Consider the following 19,420-nt stretch of genomic DNA (forward strand, 5'->3'; position numbering starts at 1 on the left):
TCTCATATTAGCCAGATATTTGATACCTATTAAAGTTTTACTGATTGGAATCAGTAAAGAAATAAAAATTTTGGAATTTTATCATGAGTTGAAGTGAAGAACAGAGATAGTTTAAACTGACAAAACACTAAGATTGATTTTATGCCCATAGAATGAATTCATGAAATTGGAAAATGCTTTTAAAATCTTTTTAAATGCTTCCTGAATTGGCACATCAAATTTCTGAAAATTTAGCAGCAATTTAAAGCAAAGGCACAACATCAGCCACAATCTCTCAATTTCAGTTATGAAGAAAGACTGTCATAAAAATAAATGATTGTCGCAACTGAATAATATAGCAACTTCCAAAGTGGAAATTATCTATGCATCTTGTTTTAAAAAATACCTATTCTGATCCTTTGGGGGACATTTTTATTCAAATGATTCTGTTCTGGAGCTAAGGAATCTTCAGTTAGCCTATGGTTAGTTCTTTGGGATGCTGTAGGCAGAGCAATGTTTCCAAACTTGTTTTCTAGAACATTAACTTCCAGAGAGACATTCAGTATGGAGGATTATAAGGTACATGGTCAAAGTGAAAGTCGCTCAGTTGTGTCCAACCCTTTGCAACCCATGGACTATGCTGTCCAAGGAATTCTCCAGGCCAGAATACTGGACTAGGTAGCCTTTCCTTCTCCAGAGGATCTTCCCAACCCAGGGATTGATCCCAGGTCTCCTGCATTGCAGGTGGAAACTACTATAGAATTATGAGAAAATACTGGGTTTAAACAAAGTCAAACAAGCTTCTTTACTACAAGACTTATAGTAAAGAAGGACTTTGCTACCCAAGACTTTACTAGGCTAACCTGCTTTCTGCTCTTCAAGAGCATAATATTAAGAATTTGCCAAATTTCTTAACAACAAAACCTTTTCTTTGATGCATGGCTACTAACAGATCATAGCACAATAATGGTCCAAAGAACACTGGCTTTGAAACTATTACAAGAAAAGTCTAAAGTGAATTATTTGCTAATTCTTTATCATCAATTGGCTACAATCATAATTTTAACAAGTTAATGTAAATAGTGGCACTAAAAACTGTAAAAAAAAACCATCATTTTTACTTTTCATATGTGGAGTAATTTAGTATACAGTATTTATCTATGTATATTAGAAAAAATTTTCTAAAACACAAATGTATTTACGGATTAAATAATATGGTGTTTTAGATTTTCTTCAGTATACAAGGAAGAGAACAGCATCCAGTGGTGTAGATGGAGCAGGGTTGGATAAAAGTTGATGGAGATGGGTGCTTAGGAGTATAATATGTTATTTTATTTTTGTGTATGTTCAAATTTCTCTATAATGTAAAGTTTCTAAAATGTGTATAACTGATAGTTCCTTAGAAAAAAGAGACTAAAAATAATGTAGATGTACATTATTTTCTAACAATAGTAATTTTTAAGGTTATATAAATAGTAAATTCAGTTCAAATGTGTACTAAGGAAAATAAAAATTGTTTAGGATGATATACTCTGTGAAATAAAATAACTGAATCATTTGTAATGCATATTTGCTTGTATTTATAGGAACCTGTTTTCAATAAAGGATATAAATGCTTTATGTGTAGTATTTCCTAATAGATAATATAAATTATATGTTACAATTTTAAATCTCAATTATAAGAGTGAGATAACTATATAAACATAAGGCATCTTTTTCTACATAACCTATCATTTTACCAAATATCATTTCCTAATTTAAGAGGCAAATGTTCATATTTTATAAATATAGTAAAAATGAAATAGAACTATGAAAAATATCAAAGACTACATCAAATCTCTTATATTCAAAAGACTCATAATTAAATATTGGGTATTCAATAGATAACTGATTAAACAAAGAAAAATAAATGGGTTTAAAATTATAATTATGTATATTTTTAAAGGGTAACTGATTTTGGCTAATACCAAACTAAAAAAGTATAGACATTAAAAATGGAAGAAAATCATTAGTTCAAGTAGGTGCGTAAAAATGAATTAAAGCCAGATACCATAGTAACATGTTGAGTCTATATACTATAACCACTTTATTATAAGTAGGTGTTCCATAATAAAACATATGGTCTCATGCCACAGTAAATGGTGGTACTAAAAGAGAAGAGAAAGAAAACATAGGTTTTTTTATACCTGTTTTCTCAAAGTATGGCATTTCCTGCTCCCTTCAAATGTATAGGATAACATAAGGTAAATTCTTGTCTTATTAAGATGTTGGCCATTTGATTGAACACATGAAATAAATCTATCCTCCTGGTACATATAAAAATAAACTTTATAAAAATAATTTGTCTTTAATTTAAAATTCCTCTTAAAGGGTCAGGGGACCCTATCTCACTCAGCCTTAGTTACAATAGATATTAAGTTTTGAAACTGCTAACATTTTCAGGACAAAGTACCATATTTTAAGAACATTTTTCTTAATCAATGAACCAAACAGACATAGAAACCTACATCATCATTGAATTTATAATCTGTGAGTTATCTTTTTGGATAAAATATCTATAAAACACATACATATAACATTTACAAATCTGACCGGTGCATTATATAGGTTTGTAGATAAATGCAAAAATAAATGAGGACAAAATGTTCTAATGCTCTCTTGGAGTTGAAGCTTCAATACTTTGGCCACCTGATGTGAAGACCTGACTCACTGAAAAAGACCCTGATGCTGGGAAAGATTGAAGGCAGGAGGGGAAGGAGACGACAGAGGATAAGATGGTTGGATGGCATCACCAACTCGATGGACATGAGTTTGAGCAAGCTCCGGGAGTTGGTGATAGACAAGGGAGGCCTGGTGTGCGGCAGTCCATGGGGTTGCAAAGAGTCGGACATGACTGAGTGACTGAACTGAACTGAAATGTTCTGAACTATATAAGGTCCTCAACGAGTTAGTTATAGTTTATTATATTTTATTTTTTAGACACCTAAGAAAGTATTTTATATGAATATTTGTTAACTGGTCTAAAACCAGAGCAACAAAAAGGAAGCTTTCAAGTATGTGTCTGGTTACCACGAATATGGGATTTTCTTTGCAAAAGGGAAGAGATTTCCAGTATATTTGTAATTTAAGATAGTACTTTATAGGAGCATCAGATGATAGACAGGGGAAGAGATTTCTTTGTTTTTAATGAAAAGAAAATTACCTTCCTTTACCTTTCAAATAATTCATCCTTATATTTTAACATCTTATTTTTCATCAAGTTTTTACTGTACATGCGGAGGTAATATGACAGTATTTTTGATGTTATAGAATTTTGGTTATTTGGGTTAATTATTACCCCTGCTCTCAAGGAAATTAATATTGTTAAGTTTATGGAACAAAATGTGTACAGTGTTTGTACAAAATAGCTCATCTTCTGTTTGCACTGCTTTAGACAATAATTAAAGTCAAAAAGTCAATAAAGAATAATTACGTTAACTACTGATAATGTCTGAATATTTGTGTCCCTCCAAGATTCATATGTTGAACCAAACGTAATGGTGTAAAGGTTGGGAGGTGATTAGGTCATGAGGGTAGAGTCCTCATGAATGGGATTAGTAAGTGCCCCTTATAAGAGATCCCAAAGAGCTTCCTAGCTCTGTCTACCATGTGATGATATCACAAGAAGGTATGAACCAGAAAGAGGGCCTTCACCGTAACAGGACTATACTGCTGCCTTGATCTTGGACATCCCAGCCTTCAGAACCCTGAGCAATACATTCCTGTTGTTTATAAGTTACCAAGTCTATGATACTTTGTTACAGTGGCCCAAATGGACTAAGGTCTCTATATTACGTCCACTTATCTTTGTAGGCATTACTGTCACTGCCCCACTTACCTTATCATCAAAGTCAAAGTTACTTGGGAGCTTCCCAGGTGGCTCAATAGTAAAGAATCTGCCTGCCAATGCAGGAGACCTGGGTTCAATCCCTGATTTGTGAAGATCCCACATGCCACAGAGCAAATAAGCCCATGCACCACAACTACTGAGCCTGTGCTCTAGAACCCAAAGCTACAATTACTGAGCCCAAGTGCCACAACGACTGAAGCCGGCATGCCATAAAGCCTGTGTTCCCCAATAAGAGAAGCCACCACATGAGAAGCAACTAGAGAGCAGCCCCCGTTTGCTGCAACTGGACAAAAGTTCACACAGCAACAAAGACTCAGTACAGCTAAAAATAAATAAAATTATTGAAAAAAACAGATTTAAAAACAAGTTACCTGGTATTTGGTCTTTAACCAGGTTATATATATAAAGATGCACATACAACCTACATCTATAAAGTAGATTACTAACATAACAACTAATTATCAATTAGTAAGTGAATAATAAAATAATATAAATAGCCCACAGAATAATAAAGTGCATTTCATTAGATCGGGGCTTAAATCTCATAATTTGAATTAGTTAAGAAGTTCAAGTTAAAATTGCAAATGGCAGAGATGTTCTTATCCACCTTAGATTTAAAACTCAGAGAGGTAGAAAATTTATCTAAATGAAGACAACAGATACATTAACAATGCAGTCTGTATTGCAAACATTCAACTTTTTAAAATTAGAAAATGCAACAGGGAAAAACAATGAACAAAACTAAAGAAATAAATGATTCAGAAGTTAAACTACCTATACAGGTCACTTATAAATCTGTTTGATTTCTAAATGGATTGTACTCACGCTTGTCTTTCGGTGAATATAATATCCATACTTTGTGTTTCTCGATCATTTTGAGCTTTAAGCTGAAAAAAGAGTTAACTGAAAAGTTAGTGATAAAAAAGTACCATTAAGCCAAACTATCTCTTTAAAGCTCATTCTGACTATGAATCAATTAGAGATTATAAAAATAATCCTAATGCCACAGGCAAAGTTTTAAAAAATCCATATACTTTGCTTAACAAACCACTACCAACACCAAATACAAAGAAACACTCTTTTTCACAGGCATTATAAATCTCACACCAAAAATATTCATTGTTTACTGACCTGTTAAGTAATCTAATGTAAACTTTACTTATGTAAACAGAATTTCAAGATATCATTAAGTGTTCAATAATGGATTAGTAATATGTCAAATCTAGACCCAACGCAAGTTTTCTTAAATCATTTAAGATTTTACCTGAGTACTCCTATTTGACTCAACCTGCACATAGTCAGTCTAGACTTTGGACCTAAAGCGTCTGTCTACAATGCAGGAGACCTGGGTTCAAGCCCTGGGTTGGGAAGATCCCCTGGAGAAGGAAATGGCAATCCCATTGCCTGGAAAATCCCATGGACAGAGGAGCCTGGTAGGCTACAGTCTATGAGGTGGCAAAGAGTCAGACACGACTGAGCGACTTCACTTTCACTTTCTTTCTCAAAACAAAAAGAACATGTTTTCACTTTTTATATTTGGCATTAAAAACACAGTTTTTAAATTGAGAATTCTCCTGTGTTTTAAAGTTAAGAAGTTAAGAACTTCACTACATTATTATTGCTTTTGTGCTTATCCGCTCAGTTGTGTCCAACTCTGCGATCCCATGGACTGTAGCTCACCAGGCTACTCTGTCCATGGGGACTCACCAGGGAAGAATACTGGAGTGGATTGCCATGCCCTCCTCCAGGGGATCTTCCCAACCCAGGGATCAAACCCAGGTCTCCCACATCGCCGGTGTGTTCTTTACCAGCTGAGCTACCAGGGAAGCCCCAAAATTTACAAGAGTCATTTTATAAATCCTATGCTTTTATAGTCTTTGTATAGATAAATAATAAACTATATAAATTTTATTTATTTTCTTCCAAATATTTATAATCAATTAAGCTGCTGCTGCTGCTAAGTTGCTTCAGTCGTGTCCGACTCTGTGCGACCCCATAGACGGCAGCCCACCAGGCTCCCCCGTCCCTGGGATTCTCCAGGCAAGAATACTGGAGTGGGTTGCCATTTCCTTCTCCAACGCATGAAAGTGAAAAGTGAAAGTGAGGTCGCTCAGCTGTGTTCGACTCTTAGCGACCCCATGGACTGCAGCCTACCAGGCTCCTCCGCCCATGGGATTTTCCAGGCAAGAGTACTGGAGTTGGTTGCTATTGCCTTCTCTGATCAATTAAGCTAGCTATTATCATTTTATTACTTTCTACCAAATACTCGTTAAGAACACTGAATACAATTTCTCATTTACTAATCAAAAGTACTGTTATGTCTGGCATCATATGGCAATTATTCATTTTCTCCTTTTCTAATACAACTCTTCACTGAGTACTCAGCTCCATGTGCACAAACATTAAACCAGAAGTATTGCAAACTAATTTATACACAAGGATATATGGATGGGACTCCTAACTAATACTGAATGAGAGATCAGTTCTAACACAGCCTTGTAGAAAGACACTAAAGCATCCACTTGAGAGTGTCAACCAACAGGAAGAAATTTTAAAAGAGCAACTAAGGGAACTCAAATATAACAGTAGTCTTTAGGATCAGAGTAATACCTATCTTCATGATACATAAGGTTTTATCAAGTTACTTCCAGATATAAATGCTTTATTTTAGAGAGGCTATGTAGATCAACTGCTTATAAATTTTCTTACCATGTTGTAATCATTCATTACTTCTTCCATTTCAGTATTGGTATTAAGTTTATCTGCCAACTAAAAACAAAAGTACAAAAAAATATTCTATTAGTCTTCATAAATCCTCTCTATAATCCATAATATAGGTATTCAATCTTACAAATAAGTAGTTATTTAAGTATTACTACTTCCAAGATAAAACAAATATTGAGCTACTTAAATAATCACATTCTAAGCATTAGAGCAATCAACAAACTACATTTTCAGGGAGGAAAAGTAAGCAGTAAAGAACTATTCTTCCTGCAGATAGTACCTCAAACAGCTTTGCCTTCTCTGAAAAGATGTCTAACCTTATAAAGAAGGATGTTGAGAAGACAAAATTTGGGGGAAGATCTTTCTCCTTTTTTTCCCCAGAGGGAAGAAATGTTAATGGATTTACAAATTTATACCACTGAAAATGTAAAATGATTTAATCTTTTAAAAATTATTAAAAAATTAAATTGAAAAAAAATCTACAGGGCAAGGCACAAACAGAACACTTCAAACAGAAGCCTACTTCAAAAAGTCAGGCAAAAAAAAGTTAGGCAGTGACAACAGCAAATGTATTTACCTTGTGCCAAACCTTGTTCTGAGCCTATTATATGTATTCTTTCACTTAATTATCACAAGTATACTATGAAGTAGATATTATAATCCATATTTTGCAGATACAAAAATTTAGCAAGTTGTCAAAGCAGAATTTGAACAGGAAGGCTACTAAAAGCAAACTATCTGGATGTAATTGACTCTAAGAGACTAAACTTTCCTAACATAATATATATCTCTATATATAACATTTTCAACTGTGATATGGATAACAAGTGCTCGTTATTGTTATTGTTCAGTTGTGTCTGACTCTTTGTGACGCCATGGACTGCAGAATACCAGGATTCCCTGGCATTTACCATCTCCACAGTTTGCTCCAACTCAGGTAATATTGAGTCAGTGATGCCATGCAACCATCTCATCCTGTCATCCCTTTCTCCTCCTGCCTTCAATCTATCCCAGCATCAGGGTCTTTTCCAATGAGTCAGTCTTCACATCAGGTGGCCCAAGTGTTGGAGCTTCAGCTTTAGCATCAGTCCTTCCAATGAATATTCAGAGTTCATTTCCTTTAGAATTGACTGGTTTCATCTCCTTGCAGTCCAAGGGACTCTCAAGAGTCTTCTCCAACACCACAGTTCAAATGCATCAGTTCTTCAGTGCTCCACCTTCTTTATGCTCCAACTCTCACATCCATACAAGACTACAGGAAAAACTACAGCTTTGACTACAAGGACCTTTGTTGGCAAAGTTACATCTCTGCTTTTTAATACACTGTCTAGGTTGGTCACAGCTTTTCTTCCAAGGAGCAGGTGTCTTTTAATTTCATGGCTGCAGTCACCATCTCCAGTGATTTGCGAGTCCCCAAAAATAAAGTCTGTCACTATTTCCACTGTTCCTCCATCTATCTGCCATGAAGTCATGGGACCAGATGCCATGACCTTAGCTTCTTGGATAATAATGCTGCTGCTGCTGCTGCTAAGTCGCTTCAGTCGTGTCCGACTCTGTGCGACCCCATAGGCGGCAGCCCACCAGGCTCTCTCTCCCGTCCCTGGGATTCTCCAGGGAAGAACACTGGAGTGGGTTGCCATTTCCCTCTCTGGATAATAATGCTAATAAGATCTAATATTTACTGAAACCTTACTCTGTGTTAGATAACTGGCTGCTGCTGCTAAGTCGCTTCAGTCGTGTCCGACTCTGTGCGACCCCATAGACGGCAGCCCACCAGGCTCTCCCGTCCCTGGGATTCTCCAGGCAAGAACACTGGAGTGGGTGGCCATTTCCTTCTCCAATGCATGAAAGTGAAAAGTGAAAGTGAGGTCGCTCAGTCGTGTCCAACTCTTAGCGACCCCATGGACTGCAGCCTACCAGGCTCCTCCGCCCATGGGATTTTCCAGGCAAGAGTACTGGAGTGGGGTGCCATTGCCTTCTCCAAGATAACTGGCTAACTAAGTGCTTTCTCTGTATTAGATAAAAACCTACAAACAGCATATTTTACACATTATTAATATTTTTATATCAAGTAACTTGCATAATTTATTCTCATATAACTAAAAATCCCTTTCTCTGTCTTTTATATTTTATAAAAAATTATTTTTCTCACATTTAGAAGATCATTTACTAAAAAAGTTGCACAGAACTATATGGATTATACTGTGAAAATATACTATTAATATAATCAGAAATTCTGTTTGTGAGTACAATATAACAATATCAAGTAGGTATATTATAAGGTACCTAATCATTATGGTAGAATATTTCTTACTTTGTGTATCACTATTTTTAAATTGGAAATGTGAGATAAAGTTTACAGTAAGTTCTAAGACCACTGCTGCCTAAAGTACCCACAGAGTAGGAAGAAAGAAAATTCTGAAACATTAGAAATGTTCATGGGGCCAAGATTACTCCAAAGATTGAGCCAGTAATCAACACTGCAAACAAGATAATTTCTTCTGGAAATCCACACTAGGAAGCTTCTACTGGAAATCCACATTAGGAAGCAAAACTGTGATTATATTAGATGCCCTATTGTGACAGAAGACAAACACTGTATTTTGAATGAAATGGAAGGATAAAGGCAAGTTTGGTACTAAGTAACTAAATTTTTAAAACGTCATGATGACTACACTCTGTAGAAATATAAAAGTATTTTTAAAGCAGTGACATTGCTAGTACTCAATACATTTTATCTACTCTAAAAAATATTATTTTTAAATTGTTAGGGAAAAAAAGTATCCATGTTCTGTATTTTTAAGTGTTTTTCTTTTAAAGGCTGGAAGAATACCTATTAATCTATAAAGCCAAAATATTTCTTGGGAGGGAAAGTAGGGAGAAAGCAAATATATACTTTAATCTCTACATTTGGTATGGTTTCAATCTTTCTATGTATGTATTCATGCATTATTTGGTATTTAACATTAAAATGTTATAGCATTCTCTAAAGTGGTAAAAAGCAATGAAAATATTCAAAAGAAATTCTCTCAGAAAAGACCAAATACCATGTTGTAGTCTGCTAGTTGTCCTTGAAACTCTTTTATTTCAACAGCTAAAGTCTCAGCTCTGTAAATATAAAATACATTCATAAATACATAAATAGGCAGATGAACATTATGAATATTATGTTTAACTACAAATTTAGTACTAAAATTCTGAAACATATTACATCAAATGTTACTCATAATAAAAATATACCTTGCATACTTTAACTGCAAAATTACTCACCTCTTTTCATATGACAAATACACTGAATTCTCTTGATTGTACATTTCTATTTCTTTCTGAAGTTTATTGATTTCTGTTGTGAGTTCACTTATTTTACTTCTAATGGAAAGAAATAGAGAAATTAGTAATGCTTCCAATCCAGAAAACAGTCTCTCTAGTTAAACAAAATAAACTTTTCATAAATGTGTAACAACAATATAATTGGTTTTGTGAAATTTCACTAAAAAAAGAAAAACAATTTAAGCAGCTTATTTTATTAAGGTGGTATACTCCAACTGAGAAATTGATAAAAGTTCTCTATTCATTAAAAAAGATGAAATAGTATTAGAATAGAACCTGGTACAATCTACAGACGGAAGTAGGCATCTGACTGTCACTCTCCCAATTCTTGCTACCCTCTAGAATACAGCTTTTCAAGAGCAGCACTATGGACATTTTAGGTCTTTGAATAATACTTAAAACGATTCTTTCTGTGCACTGTAAGATGCTTAACCATCTCTCTGGTATGGATGCCAATGACACATCACCCAAATCCAGTTAGGACAACAAAAAATGAGTCTAAAAATTGCCAAATATTCCTTGAGGGGGCAAAATCACTGCCAGTTGAGAACCATTGTTCTTCACTCAATTAACATAAGTAGGTAATTGTAATTATTAGTACAGAAGCACAAATCTTGGAGAAGAGAGGCTATGTGATGGTGAGAAATAGCTTTATCACCTTTCCCTCTTTTGATTAAAAAGTGACTAGATATCAAAACTGATGGCCTCACTCTCATTCTTACTGATGTCAGCTTTTTTTTTCTTTTAGAATTTAACTGTCTCTAGATTTTTTTTATTTTATAATGACATTTAATCCACTGGCATTTTATTTATTTATTTTAACCATTTATCATTTATTTATTATCATTTTCTTTTTACTTTACAATATTGTATTGGTTTTGCCATACATCAACATGAATCTGCCATGGGTGTACACGTGTTCCCCATCCTGAACCCCCCTCCCACCACCCTCCCTGTACCATCCCTCTGGGTCATCCCAGTGCACCAGCCCCAAGCATCCTGTATCCTGCATCGAACCTGGACTGGCGATTCATTTCTTATATGATATTAACATGTTTCAATGCCATTCTCCCAAATCATCCCACCCTCTCCCTCTCCCAGAGTCCAAAAGACTGTTCTATACATCTGTGTCTCTTTTGCTCTCTCACTTACAGGGTTATCATTACCATCTTTCTAAATTCCATATATATGCATTAGTATACTGTATTGGTGTTTTTCTTTCTGGCTTACTTCACTCTGTATAATAGGGTACAGTTTCATCCACCTCATTAGAACTGATTCAAATGTATTCTTTTTAATGGCTGATGTCAGCTTTGAGGATAGATGGGAGAAAACCTTCCCTTCTCTTACTAACTTCTAGGAGTTTGAGGATAAAAAAGATTCAAGTAACTGAAGAGCAAAAGAATTAAGAAGGACTAAAAGAAAGAAAACAGAGATTTCAGGATACAATAGAAGGATGCATTAAATAGAATGCAAGTAAGAGGCAAAGAAGACAAAGAGGATGAACCAACCAGAAAATAAAGTAAAATGGAAAAATGGAGATAGGCTAGTAGGGCATCTGAGCAGAGAAAAAAGTAGATAGAGAAAGAGAAAAGAGTTGTTAATTTAGAGCTGCATACTTAAGAGATACATAACAAACTAATGAATTAAATAAAATTAGGTCACAGTTATAGCAACTGACTAAATATATACTTATGTAAAACTCTTCAATAATTATTATAAATTAGTATATATATTTTATGGAGAAGGAAATGGCAACCCACTCCAGTATTCTCGCCAGGAGAATCCCATGGACAGAGGAGCCTGGTGGGCTACATACAGTCCAAGGGGTCGCAGAGTCGGACACAACTAAAGCAATTTAGCAGGCATGCATATACATTTTATCATTCATACACATATCTATGAATAATATATTTCAGAATACTTAGTGAAAGAAGCATAAAATATTCTTCTCATTAGATGAAAAACTGAACTGGAAATATATAGCTCACATACATTCTAATACATAAAATTTAAAATCTCAGCCTAACTATACCACCACCATTTGTGATGACATCTATTTAGAGCCAAATTAACCATAAATTATGTCAGAATACAAAATAATCTTAAGAATTAACAGATATCTAATTATCTCAGTAAGTACTATAGTTAAAACTTCATGATCATTCCTAGGAAAAAAAAGTATACAACATACCGAAGAAGTCCAAGATAGTAAGATTTGTCTAAAATTTGCCTCTGGGGACCTAAAAAAAATTTTTAGATATTAGTGTTCAGTTTGAAAATGCCACCACATTACCAAATCCAAAGCACAATCAGAATTACACTCAACAATTCTCTAATAGCTCTTACAAATGTCCCAGTAAGTCTAAAAATCTGAAAGAAGCAATGAAATAGAAAAGAGAACTAATATCGTAGCATCATGACATAATGGAAGCCTGAATTAAGATCACAAAGATGGGACCAGATGTTGGGCTGTTAAGAGAGTGGATTCAAAACAACCAAGAAAAACACTGGACTCTACTGGTTAGGGTGACTGAATGGAAATGAGGACTAATGGGGTCTAGAACAGGACTAACCAAGAGAACGTTCTGCAACAATGGAAATATTCTATAGCATTGTCCAATAAGTAGCTACATGGGAATACTGACCACTTGAAACATGGCTGGTGGTATGTGAAAAGAAGAGAAGCAAAAAGCAAAGGAGAAAAGGAAAGATTTACCCATTTGAATGCAGAGTTCCAAAGAATAGCAAGGAGAGATAAGAAAGGCTTCCTCAGGGATCAATGCAAAGAAATAGAAGAAAAATAATAGAATGGGAAAGACTAGAGATCTCTTCAAGAAAATGAGAGATACCAAAGGAACATTTCATGCAAAGATGGGCTCAATAAGGGACAGAAACGGTATGGACCTAACAGAAGCAGAAGATATTAAGAAGAGGAGGCAAGAATACACAGAACTGTAAAAGAAAGATCTTCAGGACCCACATAATCACAAAGGTATGATCACTCACACTCACCTAGAGTGGGACATCCTGGAATGTGAAGTCAAGTGGGCCTTAGGAAGCATCACTATGAATAAAGCTAGTGGAGAAGATGGAATTCCAGTTGAGTTATTTCAAATTCTAAAAGATGATGCTGTGAAAGTGCTGTACTCAATATGTCAGCAAATTTGGAAAACTCAGCAGTGGCCACAGGATTGGAAAAGGACAGTTTTCATTCCAATTCCAAAGAAAGGCAATGCCAAAGAATGCTCAAACTACCACACAATTGCACTCATCTCACATGCTAGTAAAGTAATGCTCAAAATTCTCCAAGCCAGGCTTCAGCAATATGTGAACCATGAACTTCCAGATGTTCAAGGTGGTTTTAGAAAGGCAGAGGAACCAGAGATCAAATTGCCAACATCCTCTAGATCATTGAAAAAGCAAAAGAGTTCCAGAAAAACCTCTATTTCTGCTTTATTGACTATGCCAAAGCCTTTGACTGTGTGGATAACAATAAACTGTGGAAAATTCTGAAAGAGATGGGAATACCAGACCACCGGACCTGCCTCTTAAGAAATCTGTATACAGGTCAGGAAGCAATAGTTAGAACTGGACATGGAACAACAGACTGGTTCCAAATTGGGAAAAGGAGTATGTCAAGGCTGTATATTGTCACCCTGCTTATTTAACTTATATGCAGAGTACATCATGAGAAATGCTGGGCTGGAGGAAGCACAAGCTGGAATCAAGATTGCCGGGAGAAATATCAATAACCTCAGATATGCAGATGACAGCACCGTTATGGCAGAAAGTGAAGAAGAACTAAAGAGCCTCTTGATGAAAGTGAAAGAGGAGAGTGAAAAAGTTGGCTTAAAACTCAATATTCAGAAAACTAAGATCACGGCATCTGGTCCCATCACTTCAGGACAAATAGATGGGGAAACGGGAAACAGTGGAAACAGTGGCTGACTTTATTTTTCTGGGCTCCAAAATCACTGTGGATGGTGATTTCAGCCATGAAATTAAAAGATGCTTACTCCTTGGAAGGAAAGTTATGACCAACCTAGACAACATATTAAAAAGCAGAGACATTACTTTGCCAACAAAGGTCCATCTAGTGAAAACTATGATTTTTCCAGTAGTCTTGTATGGATCTGAGAGTTGGACTATAAAGAAAGCTGAGCGCCAAAGAATTGATGCTTTTGTACTGTGGTATTGGAGAAGACTCGAGAGTCCCTTGAACTGCAGGGAGATCCAACCAGTCCATTCTAAAGGAGATCAGTCCTGGGTGTTCACTGGAGGGACTGATATTGAAGCTGAAACTCTTTGGCCACCTGATGCAGAGAGCTGACTCATTTGAAAAGACCCTGATGCTGGGAAAGATTGAGGGCAGGAGGAGAAGGGGACGACAAGAGGATGAGATGGTTGGATGGCATCACTGACACAATGGACATGGGTTTGGGTGAATTCCGAGAGTTGGTGATGGACAGGGAGGCCTGGCATGCTGCGGTTCATGGGTTGCCAAGAGTCGGAGACAACTAAGCAACTGAACTGGTAAAATACTTTTATTTTAACTAATTTTAATTAATTTAAATAATCACAAATATTTGTATTTGTAAAAATACAAATAATTTATATTACAAATACAAATAGCTATTGGCTATCACAATGGACAATGTAGGTTTAGACTATAAATTTCTCAATGTAGGCAAGAGATTATGATTTTATATAATTTTTCAGAGACTTTTTAGGAACACAATCTTACATTTCAGTAGGACTAAAAAAGCATCCATAGGTTAAATGTTCCAAACCTTGAGAGAGGTGAAATGCCCTGCATGGCATGAAAGAAAAGACTGAAATCCATGCTGAGAAGAGGGAGAGAATGTCTCACTAGAATGGGAAATGAGGCACTGGAACAGGTAACAGCAAAAGTCACAGCAGATAGGGGTACATGCTGGTAACAGAACTTTTCACATGAGGTTTTGAACTATATTTGTAGACAATGACTATTTTCTTAAATAATACTTAAATTATTAAATAATACTTAATATTTAAGTATTAAATATTTAATACTGGTTCTTATTAAATAAGAATCTTATTTAATCTTAAATAATTAAATAATATTTAATTATTAAATAATTAATAATACTGGTTCTGTTTTAAAGGAGAAATTAATACAGTAATAAAATTTGATGAGTTCTCTTAGAATTGCACCCTTAAGGTTTCTGCCCTTAAGGTTTTTAAATAAGAAATAGTAAACACATAAACGATTCTGTGAATACAGTTTTAAAGACTAAACAACCAGAAAATTTTGAGTCATTTTCCTCCACAGCATTGATAATTATTAAGCAAGCATTTCTAAACAACTGATTTTTTTTCATCCTTTGGCCACCCTGCATGGCACATGGGATCTTATTCAACCAGGGATCAGATCTGTGGCCCCTGCATCAGAAGTGCAGAGTCTTAACTACTGAACCACCAGGGAAGTCCCATAACCAACTGGTTTTCAATATTTAGTGAAATAAGTTGTATCAAAAGTAAGAAAATTAAGTTTGCTGAAAGGTAGGATATATTATATTATAGAAGTCGGTATATCATCTTATAATTAATTTTGTACTAGTCTGTTCATCCCTGATAAGTCATTTGCACGTATACAGAAAATTTAAAAACTCAATATGAAACAGCTCCCTATGTTTTGATTTATATATATATATATATTATAGACCAACTTCTTGAATCAAAACATATAGGGTTATTATTTTATGCATTTCTAAACACATAGAGACATAAGGAGAGATATAGTATAAATCTATATGTTAGCCTCACTTCCTTACTTAAGCATTATAATGGAATAATAACTATTACCAAAAGTAACACTTCTGGTCTCACTTCTCATAAATATACAAATACCTACCATTGTCATTTGATATGGAAACCAAAAAAAAAACTAAGAATATTTCTATATAGTACTAGAAATCTAATTTTCATTTCTGAGTTTTCCTTCAAATTATTTCAAATTTCTTCAAAGAAATTATAGCAAAGTTCACCAACAAGGACCTACCTACTCTATAGCATAGAAAACTATACTCAACATTTTATAATAACCAAAAGGGAAAATAATTTGAAAATAAATATATACATATATATGTATATATAACTGAATCACTGTTCTGTACACCTGAAACTAACATAATATTGTAAATCAACTATATTCAATTTTGAGAAGTTATAGCAAAGTTCACCAGAAAAATGATTAAAATAGCTCATACATGTATATAACTCCCTAGTTCACAATGAATTCTCACATTCATTCTCTTATTTAACCCTTAAAATTTCTAAATCAAGGCGTAAGAACTGAGTAAAATAGCCTCTTTCACTGTATAATTCTGATTTAGCAATACACTGTAATAGCTCCCAGGTGGCGCTAGTGGTAAAGAACCCGTCTGCCAACATGTGATGTAAGAAATGAGGGTTCCATCTCTAACATCTAGGGTCAGGAAGATCCCCTGGAGAACGAAAGGGCAAGCCACTCCCGTATTCTTGCCTGGAAAATCCCATGGACAGAAGAACCTGGCGGGCCACAGTCCATGCGGCTGCAGAGTCAGACATGACTGAAGTGACGTAGCACTAATACACTGTAATACTTCTTATACAAAATATGCTCATCTTCTTAAAATAGATACCTTTCATACCAGTTTTCATTCCACTCAAACCTTGCTGTGTTACAGGACGATCTGCAACTTTGATTTGAGAAGACAGAACTCCTCCTGTCCCTATGGGACCACCACGAGAGCCTGGTCTTGCTGTTCCAGGTGGCATCTAAATGACAAGATTCAGTTTCAATAAAATAGAGAAAGACTATACCTCTAATATTAACACTATAAAAAGAATATTAAAAATAAAACTAAGATTCTATGTAATATGTAAAATTTTCCTTACATTTTAAAATGTTTGAAATAGTAAATAAAATATCTAAAATTAATGACAAGTAATATTTTTCTTTAAAATGTAAAATTCTATGTGTTAGACATATTTATACCACTTCCAATCTGTAAAGAAACAAAATGTCCATATATTTGTCCTTATTTACAACAGGACTAATGGTGAAGCTGAAGCTCTAATATTTGGGGCATCTGATGTGAAAGACCAACTAATTGAAAAGTGTCTGATGCTGGGTAAGAGTGAGGGCAGAAGGAGAAGAGAACATCAGAAGATGAGGTGGCTGAATGGCATCACCAATCAATGGACATGAACCTGAGCAAACTTTGGGAGATGCTGAGTTTATACAATATACTTGTCTACATGTTTTGCTAATACATTTAAATTTCATTTTTTAATATAAAATTCTGAAAATATCTAGGATTCTGTGTCAGGGAAGAATTTGGTTTATTAAAACAAATGGTTTACCAATTACTCAGCAGTACTGAATACTCCATGCTTTCCTACTAATTTGAAATGCAACCTTCATCACTAATTAAATTCTTACTTGCCTAATTCCATTTCTGGTCTATTCCATTTCACTTGGTTTTGGCACCAATATGCTATGCCCCTAAATTGTTGTAGCTTTAAAATAAATTTCAATATTAGTATGAGTACGCATTGTCTCTTAACATTAGTCTTTTAAACATTCTCCCACATTGATATAGTCATGTCCAACTCTTTACAATCCCATGGACTATACAGTCTATGGAATTCTCCAGGCCAGAATACTGGAATGGGTAGTCTTTCCCTTCTCCAGCAGATCTTCCCAACCCAGGAATTGAACCAGGGTCTTCTGCATTGCATGCAGATTTCTTACCAACTGAGCTACTAGGGAAGCTCTTTATACTTCTAGATATTTAAAACACACACACACACATATATAATAGTATGCTTATAGCATAAAGAAAAACAAAGAAGAATATTTATTATAGACAGGCTTTTTAAATTCTACCAGGATATACACATAATAATTAAACAATTTGTTTTAAACTTACACCAGTTGCCACTCGAATATTTCCTGATGGGGGTCGTATTCCAGAAGGAGGCCTTCCTGTCAATCCAATCCCACCTCGAGAAACAGGACGGACTGCTGAAGGTTTGTGATTACTGGCCATTATTTGCTCAGTTTAACCACTGCTTGGAAACAAGAGTAATTTAATTCTCCTTTGATACCTCCTATAGCAAGACAGGAGTGAACTACATACCCTTTCAAACATTTAATCCACTGCGACTTTTCTTGCAAATTGCTATTGTAGGTACCACTATGTACAAGGTTAAGCCTGCTTTAATTTTGTTCAGGTTTGACATAACTGTTCCACTCAACCATGGAATCATTTATTATAACATGCCCTCCTCATTTCCCTACTATCTTATCAAAATGCAAGTCCGTCTACTTACCTTTCTCTCCTGGGCTCTCATTCATACTTTAGTTAAGTTTTCTCTCTTCTTGCAAAACAAGTATCTTTCTTCTCTGACTATTTTTATCTGTGCTTTCTGGTCTATAGAAAATTCCCTTATATTCTCAACCCTGTTATAAATACCTCCTTGTACTCATCAACTTAACAGGATCCTGTCTTCCGAAAAAACTTTTGGTAGTGAAGACTGTCTTAGCTTCTTGTCCAAGGCAAAGAATGAATATATGGCACTCTCCTTACTCCACAATGTAACTGGCAAACGTCATTCTTCAAAGTTTAAAAAAAGTAATAAACAACAGGATCGTCTTCCATTGAGGACCAAATAATGCAACTACATTGCCTTGGATCTTTCCTGGTTGCTTTTATATAGGAGCCACCTAATCTCTCCCCCATATTTACTAAAGTCTTGTGTATCTTGTTCAGTCTCTCCATTCTAGTACCACCAACAACCTGGATGATTTCCGTATGGATATTGGATTCGATATGTAACATTCTAGCTCCGCAGTTCCACGACCCAAATCTCAGCAACCATTTCAATTCTAATTCCTGGCCATGGCCAGAGCTAGAGCTTATCATCATCTGGAATTGCTTCATCTCAAATATCTTAACGAAATACTTTATTCTCTGGCCCTAATTTCCTCTCCTTCTACCTTTTTCTCACCTTTATTCTCACAAAAGACCCTGATGCTGGGAAAGATTGAGGGCAGGAAGAGAAGGGGACGACAGAGGATGAGATGGTTGGATGGCAGCACCGACTCAATGGACATGGGTTGGGGTAGACTCCGGCAGTTGGTAATGGACAGGGAGGCCTGGCGTGCTGCAGTTCATGGGGTCACATAGAGTCGGACATGACTGAGCGACTGAACTGAACACCTCCCCTTAAATTATTGCCTTTATTCATTATCTCCTAGTTTATCAGCCCCCTCCTGTACTCAGCAGAATAAAATATCATTTAAAATGTTGACTATTTAAAATAGCATTTTAAAATTATGGTCATAATCTATTAGTATCTTATAAAAACAACTTAGAGGGTTATGACCAATATGGGTTAAATGTGAAATAGAACAGAAGATATAAGAGGTTTCATTGCACATAGGAAGGGTACTGTTTCATTAAATTT

General features: G+C 35.2%; 1 protein-coding gene across 1 annotated transcript in view; it reads right to left on the reverse strand.

The window, feature by feature from the left end:
- Nucleotides 1-19,420, reverse strand: part of IFT74 (intraflagellar transport 74) — a 97,528-nt gene that overhangs the window by 74,547 nt on the left and 3,561 nt on the right. Inside the window, exons 2-8 of the mRNA XM_068974100.1 lie at nt 17,881-18,019; nt 16,588-16,723; nt 12,117-12,165; nt 9,863-9,961; nt 9,640-9,700; nt 6,578-6,637; nt 4,694-4,755 (exon numbers count right to left, since the gene is read on the reverse strand). Of these exons, the coding sequence (XP_068830201.1) occupies nt 4,694-4,755; nt 6,578-6,637; nt 9,640-9,700; nt 9,863-9,961; nt 12,117-12,165; nt 16,588-16,723; nt 17,881-18,000 (587 nt within the window). The 5' untranslated portion in view covers nt 18,001-18,019. The remainder of the gene's footprint in view (nt 1-4,693; nt 4,756-6,577; nt 6,638-9,639; nt 9,701-9,862; nt 9,962-12,116; nt 12,166-16,587; nt 16,724-17,880; nt 18,020-19,420) is intronic.

This window comes from Capricornis sumatraensis, chromosome 6, assembly GCF_032405125.1.
Source record: "Capricornis sumatraensis isolate serow.1 chromosome 6, serow.2, whole genome shotgun sequence".
NCBI lineage: Eukaryota > Metazoa > Chordata > Mammalia > Artiodactyla > Bovidae > Capricornis > Capricornis sumatraensis.